Source organism: Dreissena polymorpha, chromosome 5 (assembly GCF_020536995.1).
Source record: "Dreissena polymorpha isolate Duluth1 chromosome 5, UMN_Dpol_1.0, whole genome shotgun sequence".
In the NCBI taxonomy this organism is placed as follows: domain Eukaryota; kingdom Metazoa; phylum Mollusca; class Bivalvia; order Myida; family Dreissenidae; genus Dreissena; species Dreissena polymorpha.
Genome location: NC_068359.1, coordinates 79622414 through 79648396, shown reverse-complemented (window position 1 = coordinate 79648396; position 25983 = coordinate 79622414). Strand labels below are relative to the sequence as shown.

Below are 25983 nucleotides of genomic sequence, written 5' to 3'. Positions count from 1 at the left end.
TATCAAGTTGCTATCTTAAATATTGCAAAAGTTATTGCAAAATGTTAAAGTTTGACCAAACAAACCAACCAACCAACCAACAGTCAGGGCAAAAACAATATGTCCCCCACTATAGTGGTGGGGGACATAATAAAAATGTTTATATCTTATGCAGATTAAGAGAAATAAAACTGAAGTTAAGGTTTCCCGAGCCTTACAGATCTGTATCTATGTGTACTAATACTTTCAGCCAAGTCTTCATCATGTGCAGAGATTGCATGCCTCTTGTCACCTTGACCATTAACCCTTTACCACTTAGATACCTATTTTGAAGCACTTGTAGTCACTTAGAAAGTTAAATTTAATAAAATACTTTTCTTACTATATTCAAGATTTAAAGGCTTCATTAATTGTCCAACCCTTAGATACTGATAAGCAGCAAAAAGCATAAAACCTTAACAGACTGCGGGTTACGTGACTTACTCGCAGGCTGTTCTGGTTTTATGCTGGTTGCAAAAGCCATTTTCACTTTGCTTCTGATGGGGAAATGGTTAATCTAAACAAGAGCACCGCTTTATGGGTGCCACGCTCGGCTGTGAAAGCTTGTCAGATTTTTTTTTTTTTTTTTAGAAGTCATAGTGACCTTGACCTTTGATCTAGTGACCCAAAAAAGGGCGTGGCGTGTAGAACTCATCAAGGTGCATCAAAATATGAAGTTTCAAAGTTGTAGGTGGAAGCACTTTGATTTTAGAGCCAATGTTAAGGTTTTAACACGACGCTGGCAGACGACACGACACGACGAGCTGGCTATGAAAATAGCTTGGGTTTTCTCCGAAAACAGCCTCGCTAATAAATGAAAGCTTCTCAAAATTTTATTTTTTTTAGAGGTCACCTTGACCTTTGACCTAGTCACCCTAAAATGGGTGTGGCGTGTAGAACTTGTCAAGGTGAATCTACATATGAAGTTTCAAAGTTGTAGGTGGAAGCACTTTGATTTTTGAGCCAATGTTAAGGTTTTAGCACGACGCGGACGGCAGACATCAGACGACGAGCTGGCTATAACAATACCTCGGGTTTTCTCTGAAAACACCGAGCTAAAAATCAGGGATGTTCATTCCTTTAAATCTAACCGGCATACTTAGTGAATTATCCTAAGTTTTCAAGCCGGGTAATATGGTGTTGAAAGCATACATTCATGCTTTAACCTCCTATTACATTGACCTGTTGACCTTCCTTTAGTCTCTGTTATAATGAGTTTTAACAATCATATAAATTAATCTTTAGATAAGTGCTTATGGTTCTGTCATTCATAATGTTATTATTGATGGGTTCTTCATGGAATGTATTTGCTCATGTAATGTCAAGATTTTGATTATAATATCAATTTGTATTATTGTAAACAAGTTTTTTAGATATGGTGCAAAATGAAATTGTCTATGGAACTGTCTGGCAGACAGGTGCAAACCAATATACTCCCATGTCTTATTGAAATGTATCTATAAACAATGTATTACCAGAAAAAACACATAACTAAAATGTGTTTTCTTCAATACTTTATGAACTTATAACTAACAGAATGGTTCCTTTTTTTACAAAACAAAGTAATGAACATTATATGGTGTACAGAAAGAAGCCCCAAAAAGTGTTAAGTGAGCTGCCATGTATGACATTGTACAAACAGTGAAGTTCCAGATATGCCTTTCATGCGTAAACTTTATACTGAGAACTCATAATGTCCGCTAATGAGAGAAGAAAACCTTGCATAACTTCAAAGTGGACACAAAACCTTGCATAACTTCAAAGTGGACACAAAACATTGCATAACTTCAAAGTGGACACTAAACCGTGCATAACTTCAAAGTGGACACAAAGCATTGCATAACTTCAAAGTGGACATAAAACATTGCATAACTGAAAAGTGAACACAAAACCTTGCATAACTTCAAAGTGGACACAAAACATTGCATAACTGTATAGTAGACACAAAACAGTGCATAAACTACATAGCGGACACACAACCTTACATAACTGAATAGTGGACACACAACCTTACATAACTGCATAGTGGACACAAAACCTTACATAACTGCATAGTGGACACAAAACCTTACATAACTGCATAGTGGACACAAAACCTTGCATAACTGAATAGTGGACACAAAACCTTGTATATCTGCTTAGTGGACACACAACCTTGCATAACTGCATAGTGGACACAAAACCTTGCATAACTGAATAGTGGACACAAAACCTTGCATAACTGCATAGTGGACACAAAACCTTGTATATCTGCTTAGTGGACACACAACCTTGCATAACTGCATAGTGGACACAAAACCTTGCATAACTGAATAGCAGACACAAAACCTTGCATAACTGCATAGTGGACACAAAACCTTGCATAACTGCATAGTGGACACAAAACCTTACATAACTGCATAGTGGACACAAAACCTTGCATAACTGCATAGTGGACACAAAACCATGCTTGACTGCATAGTGGACACAAAACCTTGCATAACTGCATAGTGGACACAAAACCTTACATAACTGCATAGTGGACACAAAACCTTGCATAACTGCATAGTGGACACAAAACCTTGCTTGACTGCATAGTGGACACACAACCTTACATAACTGCATAGTGGACACAAAACCTTACATAACTGCATAGTGGACACAAAACCTTGCTTGACTGCATAGTGGACACACAACCTTACATAACTGCATAGTGGACACACAACCTTGCATAACTGCATAGTGGACACACAACCTTGCATAACTGCATAGTGGACACAAAACCTTACATAACTGAATAGTGGACACAAAACCTTGCATAACTCAATAGTGGACACAAAACCTTGCATAACTGAATACAGGACACAAAACCTTGCATAACTGAATAGTTGACACACAACCTTGCATATCTGCATAGTGGACATAAAACTGTGCATAACTGCATAGTGGACACAAAACCTTGCATAACTGCATAGTTGATACAAAACCTTGCATAACTGAATAGTGGACACAAAACCTTGCATAACTGAAAAGTTGACACACAACCTTGCATATCTGCATAGTGGTCACAAAACCTTGCATAACTGCATAGTGGACACAAAACCTTGCATAACTGCATAGTTGACACAAAACCTTGCATAACTGAATAGCAGACACAAAACCTTGCATAACTGCATAGTGGACACAAAACCGTGCATAAACTACATAGTGGACACAAAACCTTGCATAACTGCATAGTGGACACAAAACCTTGCTTGACTGCATAGTGGACACAAAACCTTACATAACTGAATAGTGGACACAAAACCTTGCATAACTGAATAGTGGACACAAAACCTTGCATAACTGAATACAGGACACAAAACCTTGCATAACTGAATAGTTGACACACAACCTTGCATATCTGCATAGTGGACACAAAACCTTGCATAACTACATAGTGGACACAAAGCCTTGCATAACTGCATTGTTGACACAAAACCTTGCATAACTGAATAGTGGACACAAAACCTTGCATAACTGAAAAGTTGACACACAACCTTGCATATCTGCATAGTGGACACAAAACCTGGCATAACTGCATAGTGGACACAAAACCTTGCATAACTGCATAGTTGTCACACAACCTTGCATAACTGAATAGTGGACACAAAACCTTGCATAACTGAATAGTTGACACACAACCTTGCATATCTGCAAAGTGGACACAAAACCTTGCATAACTGCATATTGGACACAAAACTTGCATAACTGCATAGTTGACACAAAACCTTGCATAACTGAATAGTGGACACAAAACCTTGCATAACTGAATAGTGGACACAAAACCTTGCGTAACTGAATAGTAGACACACAACCTTGCATATCTGCATAGTGGACACAAAACCTTACATAACTGAATAGTGGACACAAAATATTGGAAACTTCAAAAAGGACACAAAACCTTGCATAACTGCATAGTGGACACAAAACCTTGCATAACTGAATAGTGGACACAAAACCTTGCATAACTGAATAGTGGACACAAAACCTTGCATAACTGAATAGTGGACTCAAAACCTTGCATAACTGAATAGTGTCACAAAACCTTGCATAACTGCATAATGGACACAAAACCTTGTATAAACTGCATAGTGGACACAAAACAATGACCAGACTGTGCAAACATGCGGACTGGTTTGGAAACTATGCTGGCTGCATATGGAATAACACCCATGTTAGCAAGATGCGCCTAATCTTAGTTTACAAGAGCCTCACAATGGCCCTATTAAGCTGTTGGGCTCAGGGGATAACTTGGTCCAAATATTATTGATGGTCTGAGCCATAGCAAAAATACAAGTGTCGGGTGATCTCACTATAACCAGTTTCAGAATTAGTTGTGATTCTGGTTTTATGAGTGTTATGACCAAGTTTTGTGAAGATTAGAAAAAATATCACTTTTTCTGTGTTTACAAGGTTTTTCTCACTTGACATAGTGACCTTTTTTTAAAGCTGCTAATGACTCCAGAAGGTTGATGCAGGAGAAGTCCCCTAGACTGATCCAAATTTAAATGAGTCTTGCTGTGGGAAAAGAGAGCTTTAATCACGTGCTGAAAGTGTTGTCCCATATTAGCCTGTGCAGTTCTCACAGGCTAATCAGGGATGACACTTTCCCTTTAAATGGATTATTACTAAGAATGGACTTCCTTTAAACAAAAAAATACCATAAAAGGGAAAGTCTCGTTCCTGATTGGCCTATGCAGACTGCACAGGCTCATCTGTGAAATAATTTACGCACATTCATTAAACCCCTTTTTCCAAGAACGAGGCTCAAATATATTCTAGCTTTACTGTTTGTTTTTTAGATGAAGGGTAAAATAAGACTATTGCCAAACAATATAAGTCCCCTTCCTGCAAAACTCCACCATTTTCAGCAATATTTTCTAGTATATTTGTTGCCATAGCAACCATTATTTTTGACGTAGGAACAAAATGCAATTATGTCTATAATCTCCAACTTGCCATCTATCCATGTTTTAAGTTGCATGAAAAAATATGAAGAACTTTTAAAGTTATCCATGATCTACTATTTTCAGCAACATTTCTAGTCTATCTGTTTATATTTCTAGTAGATTTGTTGCCAAAGCAATCAGAACTCTTGACGTAGGAAAAAAATAAAATGATGTGCATAATCTCCATATTGCCATCTATCCATGTTTCAAGTTTCAAGAAAATAATATGAAGAACTTTTAAAGTTATCACAGGATCCAGAAAAGTGTGACGAACTGACGCACAGAGCAAAATCCACAAGTCCACTTTGATTTTGTTGGAAGGGGATGATAATGAACTGGTAGAGTTTATAGACAAACATAATCATACTTATGAAAATTGAGATCTTGATTCTGAGTATTAAACTAAAACGATAATTGAGTAAAACAAAAAAGTGGCATAACACACTAACATTTGTGGTATGTAAGTTTAACAAGATGTGTTTGTGAAACACAATGTCCCCCTATATGATGTTTGACCTTGTAGGATGACCTTGACATTGTGAAGGATGACCTTGACCTTTCACCAGTCAAAATGTGCAGCTCCATGAGATACACATGCATGCCAAATATCAAGTTGCTATCTTCAATATTGCAAAAGTATTCATAAAATAAGCGATTTGGGCCACATATATTTGATCTCTGACCTTGAAGGATGACCTTGACCTTGACCTTTCACCACTCAAAATGTGCAGCTCCATGACATGCACTTGCATGCCAAATATCAAGTTGCTATCTTCAATATTGCAAAAGTATTTATAAAATAAGCGATTAGGGCCACATTTATTTGACCTCTGACCTTGAAGGATGACCTTGACCTTGACCTTTCACCACTCAAAATGTGCAGCTCCACGAGATACACATGCATGCCAAATATCAAGTTGCTATCATCAATATTGCAAAAGTATTCATAAAATGAGCGATTTTGGCCACATATATTTGACCTCTGATCTTGAAGGATGACCTTGACCTTTCACCACTCAAAATGTGCAGCTTCATGAGATACACATGCATGCCAAATATGAAGTTGCTATCTTCAATATAGCAAAAGTTATTGCAAAATGTTAAAGTTGGCGCAAACAGACAGACAGACAGACCAACAGACAGGGCAAAAACAATATGTCCCCCACTACTATAGTGGGGGACATAAAAAGAAACTGGAGAAACATACTAAGCGTGAGATACAATCAAACATAAAAAGTTTTGAAACTGATAATAAGATCTAACAGCTGTCATGTTTTCAGAATGAGCCTTATTTGGGAAAACTGGGCTTAATGTACGGTCTAAAGTGTTGTCCCAGATTAGACTGTGCAGTCCACACAGGCTAATCAGGAATTACACTTTCCGTTTGTATGGCATAGTAAGTCTCTTCTTAGTAAAAATACAGTTTGGGTGAAAAGTGTCATCCCAGATTACCCTTTGCAGACTGCACAGGCTAATCGGGGCTGACACTTTATGCACATGCATTAAGCCCAGTTTTCCCAAAATGAGGATCAATATGATCTTAACATCCTTGGTAAATATCCTGACTAGAACTCAAGCACGTAGCACATGTAGCCTCTTCCGATTGAACTCTTCAATTGTAGCTTGCCTGTACCTCCATTTCTTCTTTGTGTGCCTTGCTGTTCATGTGCACCTGTATACATGATAACATACACATTCGTTTAACATGCAATCCTACATAGTCAGACTTGCTCTAGCAAAACATGGCATTTTGAGTGTGCGTAGTGTTGTCCCAGATCTGCACATTCAGGCTGTACATGCTGAGCAGGGACAACATTCTCTGCTTTTGTGGGAGTTTTTCGTTAAAAGAAAATATTTTCTTACAGGAAAAGTGTTGTCCCTCCTTAGCCTGTGCAGACTTCACAGGCTAATCTGAGTCAAGTATCTGGGATGGCCCTTTATGCACACATATTAAGCCCTGATTTTCAAGAGCAAAGCTCAGATTTGTTCAACATTGATTTTTACAAAATTTATCCTTGGAACCAAACATTTTTTTACTACCTTTTAAATTCAACCTGACAGGCACCAAGTTCTATTTAAAACAAGAGCACCGGATAACGGGTGCCAACGCTCGGCTGCGAAAGCTTGTCAGAATTTTTTTTTTTAGAGGTCACAGTGACCTTGACCTTTGACCTAGTGACCCAAAACTGGGTGTGGCGTGTAGAACTCATAAAGGTGCATCTACATATTAAGTTTCAAAGTTGTATGTGGAAGCACTTTGATTTTAGAGCCAATGTTAAGGTTTTAGCACGACACCTACGGCGGACGACACGACGAGCTGGCTATGACAATATCTTGGGTTTTTCTCCGAAAGCAGCCGAGCTAAAAATACATGTATGCTTATTCTTCTAGATAATGCATTGCAATAAACCAGGATACAGTAATAGAGCCACAAGCAATGTTAAATGACTAAAATCCATACGTGTAAGATGGCACACAAGACTCCTTTGGCAAGCACCTACAGGCTCTATTGGGTCAATTAGAAAATGTACTACACTTAAACAATGAAATTCCTAATGAGATAACTTAATATATGCATTTCTATAATAACGATATATTGGAAAAGATTGACTGTTTGCATTTTTATATATTAGTAGCATGTAGCCTTTACCTGGTAAGGTATAGGTCCATTCAGTTGCTTATCACACACCCTACAGTAAAACTGGCTAGCATCTTGAGCTGGGGTACTGTTAGATTCCTTGGTAGCATATGCCGATCTATAGGGCTTGAACTCAGCTGAAACAAGGAGCTTACGTTGTTTACTTGGTTAAACAATTTTGCACTTTTTAATAACTGATTCACTGGAAGCTCTTAATTGGTCAAAAAGTAATGATGTAATGTTGACTGGAAATCTGAACAATTGCCCAATATTTGTATATTGTATATATGATAATGTGTACTGTGACCAAATATCAGTTTTGCATAAGCCAAGGCCTGAGCTATTTGCAACTATTTCGTTGAAAGTGGGGGACTATAATTATGGAATTCAGCAGGGTTTATTTCATAAGTCCCTTACATTGTGTCAGTACATGGAGTTGCGTCACAATAACTCCAAAAATATTTACAAAGAAATAAACTTTGCAAAAGTCATATTTAATCGACATCTTATAATATAAAATCTGCAATTAAATTGGTAAATAAAAGGTCCTATAAACATTAATCATATAGTACATCCAGTAGCTGGTGATTCCTTTCAGTGTAATGATAGCATTATTGCAATTTGCACAACGTGGATTTGAATATTAACATATTTAAACTCCCATGCATTTATTAAATAAAATATTTTTTATACATATATTATTGTTTTTAAGTTAAGTCTTTTTTTAAATGCATTGAACCTATTTTTGGTTAATTGGAGCTGCTTAAACATATAGAGGAATCAGGATATTTGTTCATGTCAGTGTAAGTTTGTTTGTTATTTCATGAGTGATCATAGAAAATATTATTTTTCTATGATCACGAGTGAAATAACAAAGGATCTTACACTGACATGAACACATTTCTGTTTCTTTTATGCTCCTTTTTCGAGAAAAAAATAACAGCTGTTTCCCTTCCGCTGAAAAGTTACCCTTTTCCTCCGTGGCGTGCCTCAATACATTTCAATACACAAAATGACGTCATGCCAGCGAAATTATCTGATTAACTCTTTTACGATGTTAATAAACGGTAAACAAGAGCACCGCCTTGCGGATGCAGACCGCTCATCTATTTTTCTTTTTAAAGGTGTAGGGACCTATCTCAATTTCAATCACAAAGGAAGGAGGGGTAAAGTGGAGAGGGGTGTATAGGGAGTGTGGTCATTTATTACATTATCTTCCAAAAATGCAAAAAAAAATTATTATTTTTTTTTGGGGGGGGGGGGGGGGATTCTTGGGTGGGATGGTTGGACGGTATATCAAAAATAAAATAATAAAAATAAATATTTGTGTTTTTTAACCATGTTTGAAAAAAACAAGAGATGTGTTTGTCAGAAACACAATGCCCCCTATTGGGCCGCTTTGAAAAACATTTTTTTTTTTTTTTTTTTAATTTGACCTTTAAGGATGATCTTGACATAGAATTTCCACCACTCAAAATGTGCAGCTTTATGAGAAAGCCGCTTTGAAATATTATTTTTTTACCTTTGATCTTGAAGGATGACCTTGACCTTGAAGGATGACCTTGACCTTGAACTTCCACCACTCAAAATGTGCAGCTTCATGAGAACGCCGCTTTGCATTTATTTTTTTTTTGACCTTGAAGGATGACCTTGACCTTCCACCACTCAAAATGGGCAGCTTAATGAGAACGCCGCTTTGATTTTTTTTTTAATTTGACCTTTGACCTTGAAGGATGACCTTGACCTTGAAGGATGACCTTGACCTTGAATTTTCACCACTCAAAATGTGCAGCTTCATGATAACGCCACTTTGCTTTTTTATTTACATTTGACCTTGAAGGATGACCTTGACCTTGAAGGATGACCTTGACCTTCCACCACCCAAAATGTGCAGCTTCATGAGAACGCCGCTTTGAATTTGTTAATTTTTTTTTGACCTTGAAGGATGACCTTGACCTTGAACTTCCACCACTCAAAATGTGCAGCTTAATGAGAACGCCACTTTGAATTATTTTTTTTACCTTTGACCTTGAAGGATGACCTTGATCTTGAAGGATGACCTTGACCTTGAACTTCCACCACTCAAAATGTGCAGCTTCATGAGAACGCCGCTTTGATTTTTATTTTTTTTGACCTTGAAGGATGACCTTGACCTTGAACTTCCACCTCTCAAAATGTGCAGCTTCATGAGATACACATGCATGCCAATCATCAAGTTGCTATCTTCAATATTGAAAAAGTTATGGCCAATGCTAAAGTTTTCGGACGGACAGACACCATAAATTTGACATTTGACCTTAAAGGATGACCTTGACCTTTCACCACTCAAAATGTGCAGCTCCATGAGATAGACATGCATGCCAAATATCAAGTTGCTATCTTCAAAAGTGGAAAAAGCTATGGCCAATGTTAAAGTTTTTTTCGTATGGACAGACAGACTGACTGACATACTGACGGACAGTTCCAACTACTATATGCAACCCTACCGGGGGCATAACAATTATTTTGTGGGGGTGGGGGGTATCGTGTGAGGGTGTGGTGGTAATTTATTAGATGATCTTTAATTTACAAAAAATATTATGAGGGGATTGAGGGGGGATTCGGGGGGGGGGGGGTGTGGGGGATGGTTTGGGTGGAGTCTATTGTGGTATGTCAGGTAAGAGTTGTTTTGTCAAAGTATCAATCGAATCTAATCATAAATAAAGAAGTTATGGCAATTTTAGCAAAATTTAATAATTTTACCTTGAGAGTCAAGGTCATTCAAAGGTCAAGGTAAAATTCAACTAGCCAGGTACAGTACCCTCATGATAGCATGAAAGTATTTGAAGTTTAAAAGCAATAGCCTTGATACTTTAGAAGTAAAGTGGATCTAAACACAAAATGACACCATATATTCAAAGTTACTAAGTCAAACAAGATGTGTTTGTGAAACACAATGTCCCCCTATATGACGTTTGACCTTGAAGGATGACCTTGACTTTGACCCTTCACCACTCAAAATGTGCAGCTCCATGTGATACACATGCATTTCAAATATAAAATTGCTAGCTTCAATATTGCAGAAGTGACATTACATGAGAAATTTTGACCCATATATTTGACCTTGAAGGATGACCTTGACCTTTCACCACTCAAAATGTGCAGCTCAATGAGATACACAAACAAGATGTGTTTGTGAAACACAATGTCCCCCTATATGACATTTGACCTTGAAAGATGACCTTGACTTTGACCCTTCACCACTCAAAATGTGCAGCTCCATGTGATACACATGCATTTCAAATATAAAATTGCTGGCTTCAATATTGCAGAAGTGACATTACATGAGAAATTTTGACCTATATATTTGACCTTGAAGAATGACCTTGACCTTTCACCACTCAAAATGTGCAGCTCCATGAGATACACATGCATGCCAAATATCAAGTTGCTATCTTCAATATTGCAAAAGTATTCATAAAATAAGCGATTTGGGCCACATATATTTGACCTCTGACCTTGAAGGATGACCTTGACCTTTCACCACTCAAAATGTGCAGCTCCATGAGATACACATGCATGCCAAATATCAAGTTGCTATCTTCAATATTGCAAAAGTATTCATAAAATGAGCAATTTTGGCCAAATATATTTGACCTCTGACCTTGAAGGATGACCTTGACCTTGACCTTTCACCACTCAAAATGTGCAGCTCTATGAGATACACATGCATGCCAAATATCAAGTTGCTATATTTAATATTACAAAAGTATTCATAAAATGAGCGATTTTGGCCACATATATTTAACCTCTGACCTTGAAGGATGACCTTGACCTTTCACCATTCAGAATGTGCAGCTCCATGAGATACACATGCATGCCAAATATCAAGTTGCTATATTCAATATAGCAAAAGTTATTGCAAAATGTTAAAGTTGGCGCAAACAGACCAACCAATCAACAGACCAACCAACCAACCAACCAACCAACCAACCAACCAACCGATAGGGCAAAAACAATATGTCCCCCACTACGATAGTGGGGGTCATAAAAAAGGCCATAATTCCGTAAAAATGACAACCAGAGTTATGCAACTTGTCCTTTACTGTCCCCTTATGATAGTTTGCGAGTGTTCCAAGTATGAAAGCAATATCTATGATACTTAAGGGGTAAAGTGGACCAAAACACAAAACTTAACCAAATTTTCAAGTATAAAGGGCCCATAATTCCGTCAAAATGTCAGTCAGAGTTACATAACTTTGCCTGCACAGTCCCCTTATGATAGTTAGTAAGTGTTGCAAGTATGAAAGCAATAGCTTTGATACTTAAGGAATAAAATGGACCTAAACACAAAACTTAACCAAAATTTTCAATTTTCTAAGTATTAAAAGGGCACATAATTCTGTCAAAATGCAAGCCAGAGTTATCTAACTTTGCCTGCCCAGTCCCCTCATGATAGTAAGTAAGTGTACCAAGTTTGAATGCAATAGCATTGATACTTTATGAGAAAAAAGGACCTAAATACAAAACTTAACCGGACGCCGACGAAGACGCCAAGGTGATGACAATAGCTCATAATTTTTTTCAAAAAATAGATGAGCTAAAAAAGCATAGAAAGAAAAGAAAATTTGTTGGATTCGATAGCATATTGATTTTAATTCAATCGTGATCATAAAAAATATATGTTTAATTAGTTTATATAATTTAAAAATAGAAAAAGTAGGTCCAAAAATGTGCTATTTTCACTGGTGAAAATTACAATTCGTTTATTTTCACTGCTTTTATTTTACTGCAGAAATGTCATATGTTATCATTAGGTATAACATAAAAACAAATCCTTAATTGAATCATTATTCTTATTTAAATTTCATTTTATTTTGCTTAGTAAATTTTATATTTCTCATTCATTGCTTGTAGAAATCATTTGTTGATTGATTGAAAAAAATTTAACAAAAGAGTGTTTTTCTGTGAGATTTCAAACAATCAAATGGAAATTAATTCTTTATCAGATGCTATGGAGGAGTTTAAACTATTTGTGACAGTCCACGCAGGGACACAGATTGACACTTTTCTGCTTAAGAGCAGTCCACGCAGGGACACAGATTGACACTTTTCTGCTTAAGAGCAGTCCACGCAGGGACACAGATTGACACTTTTCTGCTTAAGAGCAGTCCACGCAGGGACACAGATTGACACTTTTCTGCTTAAGAGGTATTTTTAGTTTGAAAAAGTATCCTCTTAGCTAAAATCCAAATAAGGCCGAGATTTTCAACCCTCATTAGCCTGTGTGGACTGCACAGGCTAATCTGGGATGACACTTTACACAATTACATTAAGCCCTGTTTTCACAGAATGCTGTACATTTTTACTGCGCATACCTGATTCCTGTTTCACAGCCTGCTGTTGCTGCCCCTCCAACCACGGCAAGGTTTTCACTTCCTCAGGGTTGGCCTACAAGTTTACAAGACGCTTTTCATGAGAAGTAGTCACTGTAGAAACATCAATATTAGTTCTTGGAAAACTGGACAAAGAAAACCTTAATGAAGTAAGCATAAAGACAGTGGGCAAGTTTATACTTATATCTTAAGCTTGTAGCAATGAGATACTGAATAAAAGATCAGTTTGAAAAGTATACATCCAAACGAACAGTCTTATTCAAACAGTAATATACCAGAAATTGCAAAGATGTAAGAAATACTTGAACATGTACATTATGCAGTATGTAGTAAATAATTATGATCAAAGATATAAACAGAGTAAACAAACTATAAGGAACTATCTATTTAAATTGACTATTCAGAAGAGGTAACTCACTAATGTCTTTCATTACAGTTCACAAGATATGATTAAAGATAAAGGCTTTTTTTCTTTGGGGTAGGGCATAGCCTTCCAACTTTTAAAAATAATATCCACAAAACTGACAAAAAGAAGAAATATTGCTAGATAAACTGGAAATTTAGAGAAAAATGCATTATTGAAATTCTCTATGGGGGTGGAAAATTTGATGCTTATGGTAATCTGATTGTCAAGGACAACCAAAATATAGTTCCAGTAAAGTGAAAAAAAACCTGCTAGTCCTACGATAGAAGTGCAAAAATGTAAGGTTCTTTTCTTAAATAAACTACCAAAAACAATCCTATAATTTGTATGATATTTACTAGCAAAGGTTGACATTAAAATGATAAACCATTAAGTATTCAGATACACACTAAACTGTGTTCTTAACAAGGGAGTTATATCACATACAGTGTAACCTCACTATTAAGACCACCTGTGGGACTTTTGAAATGGTCTTAATAGCAAGGTGGTCTTAATGCTGAGTTTTCATGAATATTGATGGAAAGATAATTACAAATAGTAAATATTGAATGACCTTGAATCTTGTTTGCATCCAATATACAGGGCTCAACATTGACAGTTGTCCTATTGCCCCTGGCAAGTAAAAGTTGGGTCCGGGCAAGTTATTTTATAATCTAGTTGTCCGCCCGGGCAAGTGCAAAAAAGAACAAAGCATTTAATTTGGACTTTAATTGCTGTAATCATTTTGTTAAATGTGCAAAAATAAAAAAGGTTTTGTGGTGTATCATTTTGATCTTCATTAAAAAATATGAGGTTAACAGTTAATGTGATATTTCATGTTTGGGCAAATGGCTTTACCTTCAGGGCAAGTAGATTTTCTAAGTACTTGCCCGGCAGGGCAAGTTAGATTTTAGGTTAATGTTGAGCCCTGAATATAACAGTAATCAATCAATGTATCGTACAAAGATAGTATTTTAAGCTTTTCAAACAAAAACTGAAACATAGTTTTAATCAATAAGTTTCAATAACAAATACATGTTAAATGACAAAACAGAGGCAAGAAAATAACATTTTGGAGGAAAGGAAAAATTAAAAAATAAACACACTTGCATTTTTCTGAATAAATCAAACAAGTGGTGTTGAGATTTCCAGTTACTCCCATTGATTTAATTAATCTTTTCTGTTAAACACAACTTTTCCATTTTCCATTGTCCATTTTGAATAACGATAAAGCATACAGGTCGGTTTTCATATCATCACAAACAAAACCATCTATCTAAATTATTCTAACATTAAATTATTTGCTGTCTTTAATCTGTAAAGTGTGCACCAAACAATAATCAATATACCCATTAAAGACTCGATCAGATTCATTAGTTAAACAATCAAGGGTTAAATTTGAAGTAGTTGCAAATACCATTGTCATCGATTAAGTCGGGATGGCTTCATTCATTCACAAACCCTATTGAAATACAACCCCTGATCAAGTAAGTTGTGAAAGTAAATGGTCGTTTGGCGGGTGTCAATTTAGAGCAATTTCGTTGATGGGTACTGATTAAAGAGGTCTTAATAAAAGTTAGAGGGTTAGTCAGATCAGTGAGAGTACAAGTTCACCATTGAAATATAGAAGGAAAAATTCACTACTCAAAAATGGTGGTCGTTGTAGCAAATTGATTGTAATGACTGGATGGTCATTTAGAGAGTTTTTACTGTAGTTCCATACACAGCACTGTTGCGGTAAGTTCCCTTATATTTTTTAAAACATAAGTCTCACTTGCTGTTTATTTTAGTCATATTTTTTTATTACACTGTTAATCTCTTGCACTCATTCTGAAGTTCTAGTAAGATTGTTATGCTAAATTCTTTGTTTAACTATTAATGCTCTTACAACAATTGTAGTACAATAATTTTGATCTCTAACAGAGTAATTGGTTTTTTATTTGCTTTATATTTTACAGCCTGTGCCTTTTTGATTGGGAAACAAGCAAATTTGTTGAATTGATATCCCTCGCCAAATAAACTTTGTTTATTGCTTGGTGCAAATCCCTTAATATACAGTATTATCATTAAGTTAAGGCTAATAATTAATAGGTAATTATTAAGTGTAGGATAATTGTATTTATGAAGTTCAATTCTCCTTATTGATATGTAAATATCCATGAAATTTCATGTTGAAATCTTACAGCGTATCTGAGATAAAGCTCTGAAAAGTTTCATCATACATACACAACAAATGGCAATTACTCTTGTTTAAGAAAGTGAAAGGCTATGGTTCTTAAGCATTGCACTTCTCCTCATTAATATCAACACACCCATGAAGTTCCATGTTGAAATCTTGCATGGTATCTGAGATATAGCCCTGAAAAAAAATCTTCAAACCATCATACAAAAAAGAGCAATAACTCTTATTAAATAAAGTGTAAGGTTATGGTTCTTGTGCATTGTACTTCTCCTCATTGATATCTATACACATATGAAGTTTCATGTTGATATCTTACATATATAGTTTCTGAGATATGGCCCTAAAAAGTTTTGAGACAGACAGACTGATGGATGGACTGACAAGCCCAATTGAGGCGGGGATAAAAAAGCGCGATAGACCATGAACTTGGGAAAAATTAAACATTAATGATATGATTATAAATAACTGTGTTCCAATTGTTTATAAGTGCATGTTCACTTCTTTCTAAAATTATTACAAAGTGATAGAGAATTAAGTTAATGTAAAATAATCTCAATAAACCAATTATTGTCTTTATTGAAAAAGTTTGGCATATTTTTGGAAATTTTGGTCTGATTTTTTTGGGAAAATGTTACTTTTTGCCATTGGGAAACAGCCTTTTTTACTTTTTGCAATTGGGAAACAGCCTGTAAAAAGATGTAATATTACAGGCTGTATTTTTGGGAAAACAAGAGCACGGCAGAGCGGGCGCCAACGCTCGGCTGCGGGTGCAGTTTTGAATAAATGAAAGCTTGTCAAAAGTTTTATATTAGAGGTCACAGTGACCTTTACCTTTGACCCAAAAATGGGTGTGGCATGTAGAACTCATCAAGGTGCAGCTACATATGAAGTTCCAAAGTTGTAGGTGGAAGCACTTAGATTTCAGAGCCAATGTTAAGGTTTTAGCACGGCAGACACCGAGTTGGCTATGAAATTACCTCGGGTTTTCTTCGAAAACAGCCGAGCTAAAAATCACTGAGGGTACATGAGAGTTTACAATATTAGTCATTTTGCATCATTCGTTAGTTTCATTTATACTGGAAGTTTGAGGGACAACATAAATTTACACCCTTATAGTTGTGCTCCTTTTACTATATATATGTTGTAGAATTACTGAAAGGTTACATTAAATATTAAGTTACATATCATTGTCAGGAAAAATAACTTTTTGGTCAAAGCAAGTGATATTTTATGGCACTAGTCTGACTGGACACGTAGATTGAAACATTAATGCTCTGGGGATTCAAAGTGATCACAGCATGGTGCCAGTCCACAAGGCTATAACACATGGGATTAGAGAAAAGGGGGAAAATAAAAATGGCCACCTACAGGGCATGAAACATAGCACTAAACATTCCAATAACACACTATTATTTGAAGCTCAAATAAGACATCAATACTTGGCATACTTTTTTCCCCTTTTTCAGCTAAAAATTCCCCCCTCCAAAAAATAATTTTTTTTTTTTATACCTTTGTTGCCAGATGGTATTGTACTATTAACCTTTGATTAAATGTATACTTATGTAAATTACATTAAAATATAGCAATTTTAAGTGTTGAATGGTTGGTGAAAGGATCTTCTAAAATTCCCCTTTTCGCCCAATACGACGCGAAATTCCCCCCTCTAAGGGCCCCGGCCCCAATCCCCCAAAGTGTAGCAAGGGCCCTGATACACTATGAGAAAATAAATGATGTCCATTTCAAGTTGGATGTCTTATTCCAAATTCACATTATGTGGTGTTCAATGCTGATCGCAACTTACCATGACATACGAGTCAGGTACATATCCCTCCTGGCCCGTCTCGTCTCTCACCATGATCCAATGCTCATCATACCTCGAGACAAACACCACCAGGGACTTGCGACTGATGGTCAACTCCTTACCCAGGGGGCTGTTAACATTGCCTTGGTAACTGTACTTCATCATCAGCTTCTGGCCAGGTTTCCAGAAACTCACTTCCTCTGAAAATTTGTAAAAAGAACGCTAAATTATTAATTAATCATAGCATTTTTTCTTTTTACAGAATGGCCATTTTTTCACAATTTTGACAAGTTGGCGACTTAAATTTTCACAATTTGTAAAGTTCACGATTCAAATGTTCAAAATCTTCAGAGTTCAAGACTGATTTTCTAACAATTTTGAAAAGTTGGAGACCTATTTTATTTCACAAATTGATGGACAAACACCGCAGTAAAAAAGACAGAAAAAAGACATGTTAATGTTTGAAAATATTTTATTACTTTTAACTTGAATGGCCTTTTCAGATATATCAACATGGCTTTTAAATATTGAACGAACTCTGAAAATATATAGACAGGTTGTTTTTTTTTACTTTGCATAGCCTCTGATACTTTCAAGAAAGGTGGTTTAACCTTCAAGGCTTGTATAGCCTCAGTAAATTCTGTATAACTTAAACTTTGCATAGACTGGTGATCATAAGGTATTATGAACATTGTACAGCACAGGCTGAATACAGACCCCCATCTTAAATTTAAATGACTATATATCCTACAAAAGGTTTTCTTCATATCTGCATATTTTTTTCCCATTTTTCTGTCCAAAGTTTCCAACAAAGCAAAGCATCTCTGTCCGACCCTTAACCTAAGCAGGAAGACCATGAAGATTGACACCTGCTTTAGCTTGACGCAAGGCTTCTGGTCTCTTCAGAGGGGTGCTCCAGTCTTTCAGTGCAAAGATGCCACGACCACATGGCCCTTTGTATGTACCTGGATGTAAGCTCATCTTGAACAAGGTCCTGCAATACAGAAATAACATGCTCGTCAGTGTTTGTAAACAACACCCTCAAGTAGATTGTTAGGTTGGTAAGTTGTTCATGTGCAGCTAATCAGTGAATCACTGACGTGTGGGACAAAATAATATCAAACAGATTTTAGCCCAAACACTGTATTCTCGCGCTACTAAAGGAATAATCATTCAAATCTAAACCAATTCAAATATTGTAACGTTAGTAAAGTGCCTGATCTGAACAATAATTAAAAAAAGTGGTTTGCAACTCAAAAAAGTAAAACAATAACAGTCATGTTACCATTACCGGATCAGTAGCTTAATAAAGTTGTTCTGGTGAAAAGAAATAAATGTTTTGAGACTTCTTTTACACCTGTTTGATTAAATATTACCTTTGCTTACTAATTAAGCGCATAGTATTTATTTAAGCGTTTTTGTGATACCTTCGTTCGCCTCAGAATTCATGCATTAACAGATCAGTTGTAGCCATAACGGATCACGTGATTGAAACCATTCAGGAGGGCATCTAACACACTATTTGAACTGTTGAAACATGAACTGTGTTGTTTACAATGACCAAGTAACATTGCCAGTTATAAATTATATTCATTTTATTTGTTATTTAATGTTTTCTATATGTATTATTGTATCTACACTTTACGCATGACGTTCTTGTGTGAATTATCTGTTGAAATTCCTAAATAGATCAAACAGATATATGCATCTTATAGTCCATGTAAATTGTTTTAATCATATCTAATCATCGATATTGAACATGGAACATAAATAAAACATTGTGATTGAAATCATTTATTGAAAGAATCAACAAGATTTGCATATATTATCAATACGCATATTATCACGCTTGATCCGTTATTGCCCTTATTCTTCATTTCATTTAAGGTGTTGCAAAAATCTTAAACACGAGTCAAAACTGAAATGGACTTTTGCAGGCAGAATGACTACTACATAGCCTTTAAATTAATGCGTAAACTTCTTACTTTCAAACAGATTTATAGCATGTGGCCGCAAATAATGTTCAACCTCGATTTGGAAACGAGATGGAAGTCAACAAAGTCGTATTTACATGTCAGCAAAACACATCGAAATGTTTGACAAAGAGTAGCTCCTATTACACCTCAATCAATTTGTTTTAAAGAACAGGCCTTGAAGATGCTGTGTGCAAAAAATCATCTTAAACTGTCAACTATTTGTCGCGATACACAGTCGTGAACATCAAAGTGATCCGATTTGGGTAATGATCCGGTAATGGTATAACTTGACTGTATAATAATGCCTGAGCAAAGCGACTGCAAGCAGAAGGAAGCAAAAACAAAATAAAAAAGTTGACTACATTTTATTTATTTCAAGATGGATTTTTAGTACATTTATGTTCACCATCATATTCAATACCGCGAGAATAGCCGATCGCAAGTCAACTTTTTAGTGTCATCATGATAAATGCACAGGTGGTTAGCGTGTGGCTATGATATTAATTAGTGAAAACATCATTATGAATGATAAATAATCATATTATAACAAAAAATTATCTTTTCTGACAAAAATAATTTCACCATCAAATATATATATAACAAGGTATACAACTCGAAATCATCCGAAAACGGGGTGCATCGTTTTGAACAGCCATTACTCTATCAATTTTGCAGCGATTTTCACGATCTCGGTCTTATTCAACGCAGAAATGAGTTTCCTTTCTGTAAATGAATATGTCTTGCAATATTTTTACAAATGCTGGGTCAATTTTTAAGAAATAAAACAATACACAACTCGCATCAGGTTGTTTTTTTACTAAGAAAGTGACGCCGATAGTCGGATACAATTTCCCCTCTAATAATATCATTTTTTACCAAAACATACCGTTGTTTAGCATGTATTTCAGTTTTAAACCAATTATTGATAATTTTGATTGCTTAATTATCCATCGCAATACTAGCTCATTGGTGGTGGTCGCCAAAACACATTAAAATAGAAATAAGCATCTACGGAGTTGGATTAGAATGTGTAGTTTGCGGTTCCTGTTAATTTTTGCAAAGTTATGCGGAACATTTCTCACTTTATCCTGTTAATGTTGGTAGAAGAATCCTCAAACTAAACATGCTTACATCTGAGTCGTTAAGGGCATGCTATATAACGTAATGGATAAAGGGAAGTCACTCTAAATGTCATTTGTGTTTGTTAACGTTTTTTTTAATGATTTTGACAGAAAACTTCATTATTGTAATTTGGAAAAATTTCATCTAGATTTGATTGGGAATGGGGCCGTTTTTTTTGCTTTGGGAATGCCTCCATTTTCCGGAGACGCAGACAGTGGTGAAAAACTCCTGAAATCAGAGTAGATGAGTTATAGACATTGATTAAAACAGTTTTTATTTTTTCCCCAACTATGTCTCTTTCACCCTCTATTTTCCCCTTTCACCCTGCGTCCAGCGTCTTCCCCTTTGTCTAAAAAAAAAACCTGCGCATGACTCAGTTGACACTGATCAGGCAGTATTTATGAATGGAATCTCTAGTTGTATAGACACACCTCCGCATTGGACCAATGAAATCAATCGTGTGTTTAAAATGTCAGTTGAAATGTATGTAAACAAAGGTTTCAAACGGCGCTGGAAAGTTAGTTTTGATGCATAATGTAAGGGCAAGCACGGTAATAATGTTTTTTCATACGTTTTATTAAATTATGGTATCGAGGTTTGTGAACTTTGCAGGGACATTCAAAATGATGTTTTCACTAACTAATATCATAGTCATACTCATAGCCACACGCTAACCACCTGTGAATAAATGTTGAAGAAAATTTCTGATAATAAGATGCGTTTGAAAAATTTGTGTTTTAGTGTAAACTATATTCAGTGTGATTCATTTATGAAATTGAATTAAAAGGAACTGAAAAGCTTCCCATTATAAACAAAAACTGCACCAGAAACGCAAAACGCGTGGTTTACCTTTTTGACTTATGGCGGGAAATAGCTTTATACACTTCTTATTGAAGAACTATGTGTCGGATCGGTCACACAGAAAATCGGTTCTTTTGTTTATTCGAAACGTTAGATTTTCAAAACGTAAAAAACTGAACACCAGCTTCCATCAACCCAGTGAATAAAGAGGCGATAAAAACAGAATATTCAGGGCTAACAGAAGTACGGGTGAGTGAAATTCTAAATGCTTCCTTATTCGTAGGGGGTAGAAATTTCCCCACGATCTTAAACCAAAACAACTATGGTACTGTTTTTAAGGGTTCCTACACCGTGTTTTGGTATTTATGTTTATTGTTTATGATTACCGGTATATGTGTTTTTCCCTTAGGGAGCAAGTAAGGCTAACGTTCCAATCTGATAATGCTGTCATAAAAATATGGTTGGAATAAGTTGGTACCTGCATTGGAGAGTAACACTGACACTGACATAAGAGAAACAGATTTAAAAAGACTGCAAAACGTGTATTATGTTCGTGTGTGTAAGTTTTGCTTATATAAGCGATTTTGTGATCTCGCGAATGGAAAGCCTTTACAAATAAGCGAGAAAATTGTTTTGATCAGCTAGAATATGTTATCGTGCTCATGTTTAAAATACCAACTTATATAAACGTATGTGGTAAAGTAATAAACTTTAATATGCAGTTATTCATAATAAATGTTATAAAACATGTCTTATATCTAAAGATATTCATTAACAATCAAGCGATACTGTGTTACATTTCTGACACGTTAGTCCAATTATGTATCTTCCTGTAAGTCATATTTCAAACTTGATGATTCAAATTCAGAAAAAAAGCGTACACCATGGAGAGACATAACAATTTGGACATAGACACATACTGAACATATTTATTTGTTAATGAGTAACCATCGTTTGAATTGGAAACAAAATTGAGGGTTACAGATCGACGCAAACATATATACCAACTTTGAATGTTTCTTTGTTTAAAATTTCGTGAACACACGGCGATGGCTTATGAAAATTATAACAAGTCCAATGTATAATAATTTCAATGTATAACAACTTAAATGTACTGCGAGCCGCGTTCCGGGAAAACTGGGCTTGGTGCATGTGCGTAATGTGTCGTCCCAGTATAGTCCACACAGGCTAATCTGGGACGACATTTTTCACTTTTATAGTATTTTTAATTGTTTAGTATTTAAACGTCCATTCTTAGCGAAAATAATGATTTGGCTTACAGTTTAAATAGCCCGAGCGGACTTCAAAGGTGCCCGTTTCCGGTACATGAGGGTTTTGTTGGTGGTCACCATGGTGTAGTATATGCACCCACTCGAGGGTCATTAATAATTTACCAATCCATTTTTGAGCGATTGACAAACAGATGTGTAATTGAACAAGGGTGATAAGTTCAAGAAATAGTTTTGTACAGTTTCCACCTGCGTGGATAAACAAATTATGATCTCACTTGGGTGGGACGGTCTCAAAATACTGTGTATGAGATAAGACACGTGTTCTTCGGTGACTTCCCCCTTCTGGCAAGTTTGTGTTCAAAACAGGCAAGTGCGGAAAATGTTGATAGATGCTAAAAGTTGCTCAACTTTGGGCTTGAATATCTGACGATCAACGACATTTTTTTTTAAATCGCTACGGTCAAATTGAAGATAATTGTTTTAATATTGGATTCAGTTATTAAAGTTGTTCCTTGGATGAGTTGTGAGATGCCCGGACACGTTTTTCCAAGATATATGAAAAATGGTTGTTTTCTTGCCTGATCGGGCAATTTTTCAATCAATATTTCCCGATCGGGAAAGTCAAAAGGGGATTCCTCAACTTTCCCAATCGGGCAAGATCCCCGACTGGTACAGGTTTGGTTTACCCCCGCTTCAACAAACAACACAACATCACACCAAAATTAAATACATTTCAGTAACCATTAAATGACTGGTAATTGCAGCTACAAAAAATCGTCCCAACTTTCGTGAATGTAGCAATCAAAATAGGTAGCAGTGCTGGGACGCACTCCGGGTCCTCACATAATACAGCCCAATGCGCCTAGCGAGGTCCTCCTACATTTCGATATACACGCACTATAGCCTGAACCAACCTGCGTCTCTACTGCGATGTATGGCTATACCGGTGTGTAGTTAGGATGTGGGCGTAGAGTACATGTGGGCGACCGGACAAATATTTCTCATTTTAACTATGAGCCGCGCTCTGGAAAAACCGGGCTTACTGCATGTGCGTAGAGGAACGTCCCAGATTAGCCTGCGTAGATCGCACAGGCTTATCAGAGACGACACTACCCGTATTTTAGTTTGAAATTAGAACAGACATAATTTAAACCAAAAGATCCATAACAGCTGAAAGAGTCGTCCCCGATAAGCCTTTGCGGACTGCAAAGTCTAATCTTGGGCGACACTTTGCGTTTGTTGCTTTGTTGTTTTCAACAACTTGCATTTACGAGGGTAAACGTTGGAATTTTCGCAGGCTGGGGTGGTAAATATACAAACAGGCACCTGCACATATTTCTGATTGATGTGCGAACAGTCTGCATTGGGATGTTAACTAATAAGTAGAGAGGTGTGTAACCCACATGCCCATGAGAACAATTAGAGGACCTAGGGCAAAGTCCAACGCAATATTCAGACATATATAACCTCTTAATGACTGCCTTTATTGTGTAATTTAATGCTATCAAAACTCTAACCTGTTCGATTTCAGACGGTGTCAGCATCGATTTAGCATGTACGTTGATGAGATGTTATTACAGCACCAACTATTTGAGTCGCGTTCTGAGACAATCGAGCATTAAGCATGTGCGTAAAGTGTCGTCCCAGATTAGCCTTGCAGTCCGCACAGGCTAATCAGGGACGACACTTTCCGCTTTTTATGGCATTTTACGTTTAAATTAAGTCTCTTCTAAGCAAAAATCTAATTTAGGCGGAAAGTGTCGTCCCTGATTAGTCTGTGCGGACTACACAGGCTAATCTGGGACGACACTTTACGCACTTGCATTATGCCCAGTTTTCTCAGAACACGACTCATTTAAGTAGACAGCTATAAACAGACCGACGTGTATACGCCAGCTTTATGTGGGCACAAGTTAACAAATCAACTTTGCAAGACAAAGTCTAGAGCAAATAGATTGAATAAGCCAAAAATATGCTTTGTTAGTAATGACATATCATAAAACGCATGTTGTGTCAAAAAATTGTTTAATCCAATACTTATCTTATGTTTTTATACCGTATATTTTCTTCAGTATTACACGGGCCTATCCACTTCTTTGATAAATACTATACAGGCTTTTGTTCTAAAGTGGTGATGTATTCGAAATCACGTCAACCCTTTATGTACGTTCTCTTTACTTCAGTTCCTATTGATAGAGAAAACGCGTAGCGTATCTTTAATTTATTGCCAACACGTACTGGATACACCACACACACCACATGTAAAACGACATAAAACAAGTGAATAACGTAAACATCATAGCAAAGTGACATTCAATTAATACACGCCGCATGCAACGTTTACGAACGTTAAGAACGACGTTTAATTAGGAGCTGCGAATCAACTACAGATCAACGAAAAATGCTTCTTCATAAAATATTCTTAGGCAAGGTGGCATGAATAAACATAGTTACTTGCCAATAAAAATGAAATTTCTCACCAACTGTATATACACTATACTACTCAAGTACTTTTTCAGATCATTCATACTGACACACGCACTTATATCAAGACAAGATATTTAATTACAAGACAAGGCGAGCGTTGTATTCGAGATTAATACAGAGTACATAATCTAGAAAATAGTGTTCATAAACACAAGTTATCAGTGGTCAATTCGTTCGGGTAATGCGTTGAACAGAAAGACACAAATCTTTAGATCGAATTAATTACACTGTACAGACAAAATACAATGTACAGACAAAGTAGCATGTATATGTAAGTGATGCATGCATTGATTTTAGACGGTAACATATTGTCTTATATCTATATCAGGTTTTATGTATCTTGCTTCATTAACAAAGCAGAATTAACCGATCCCATTAGTGGACAGAATTTAGATTCTGATGGTCTAACGTAAAATCTTATAACGAGAAATGTATAATGTATGTATATAAATGAAACCATATAGCAGTGTGCACGCAATTTTATCATTTTTTAAATAATATTTTGTGGTCAGTAATAAAAGTAATGGATAGGAATATCTCTTTTGACGGAGTATAGGAGTTTCAATATCAGACTTACTGGGAAGATTCTCCTAAACTTCGCAATACACATCCCACATCTCGACAGATGTATCATCGCAACTTTCATCACGGACGTCAACAATGACAATGACAAATTACTAAACTGGCAAACATGTATTTTGGTTTGCATATGATAAACAATATTAACCTGGTCTGTAAAGGAATGGAACGAACACATGAGCGTACTCATAATTCATGAAGTATATCTTCTGATATGTTCTGCGTCTGAATTAACCAACACATGAGCGTGCTCATTATTCATGAAGCATGTCTTCTGATATGTTCTGCGTCTGAATTAACCAACACATGAGCGTACTCATTATTCATGAAGCATGTCTTCTGATATGTTCTGCGTCTGAATTAACCAATACATTTTAAGACTTATGTCTAAAAAAGAAT

The 25983-nt window shown here is 36.1% G+C and overlaps 1 protein-coding gene across 12 annotated transcripts; it reads right to left on the bottom strand.

Annotated features, from left to right (window-relative positions):
• Positions 1-1515: 1515 nt before the first annotated feature.
• Positions 1516-21405, bottom strand: LOC127881580 (uncharacterized). Of its 12 annotated transcripts, none has more exons than XM_052429564.1 (12): positions 21335-21405; positions 18257-18381; positions 17388-17587; positions 12984-13056; positions 7639-7763; positions 3884-6660; positions 3218-3246; positions 3043-3100; positions 2753-2897; positions 2637-2694; positions 2347-2433; positions 1516-2114 (listed from the first exon to the last, which is right to left on the bottom strand). In XM_052429564.1, exons 2-6 carry the CDS (start codon positions 18366-18368, stop codon positions 6601-6603), a joined length of 570 nt encoding a protein of 189 aa, XP_052285524.1. In that variant the 5' UTR covers positions 18369-18381; positions 21335-21405; the 3' UTR covers positions 1516-2114; positions 2347-2433; positions 2637-2694; positions 2753-2897; positions 3043-3100; positions 3218-3246; positions 3884-6600. The 12 variants fall into 12 exon arrangements, with proteins under 12 accessions (XP_052285524.1, XP_052285522.1, XP_052285521.1 ...); XM_052429562.1 differs by lacking the exons at positions 2637-2694; positions 2753-2897 and adding exons at positions 2125-2143; positions 2956-3013 and having other exon boundaries at positions 1516-1978; positions 2347-2404; positions 3072-3100; XM_052429561.1 differs by lacking the exons at positions 2637-2694; positions 2753-2897 and adding exons at positions 2125-2143; positions 2550-2578 and having other exon boundaries at positions 1516-1978; positions 2347-2404; positions 3072-3100.
• Between the last annotated feature and the right edge of the window lie 4578 nt (positions 21406-25983).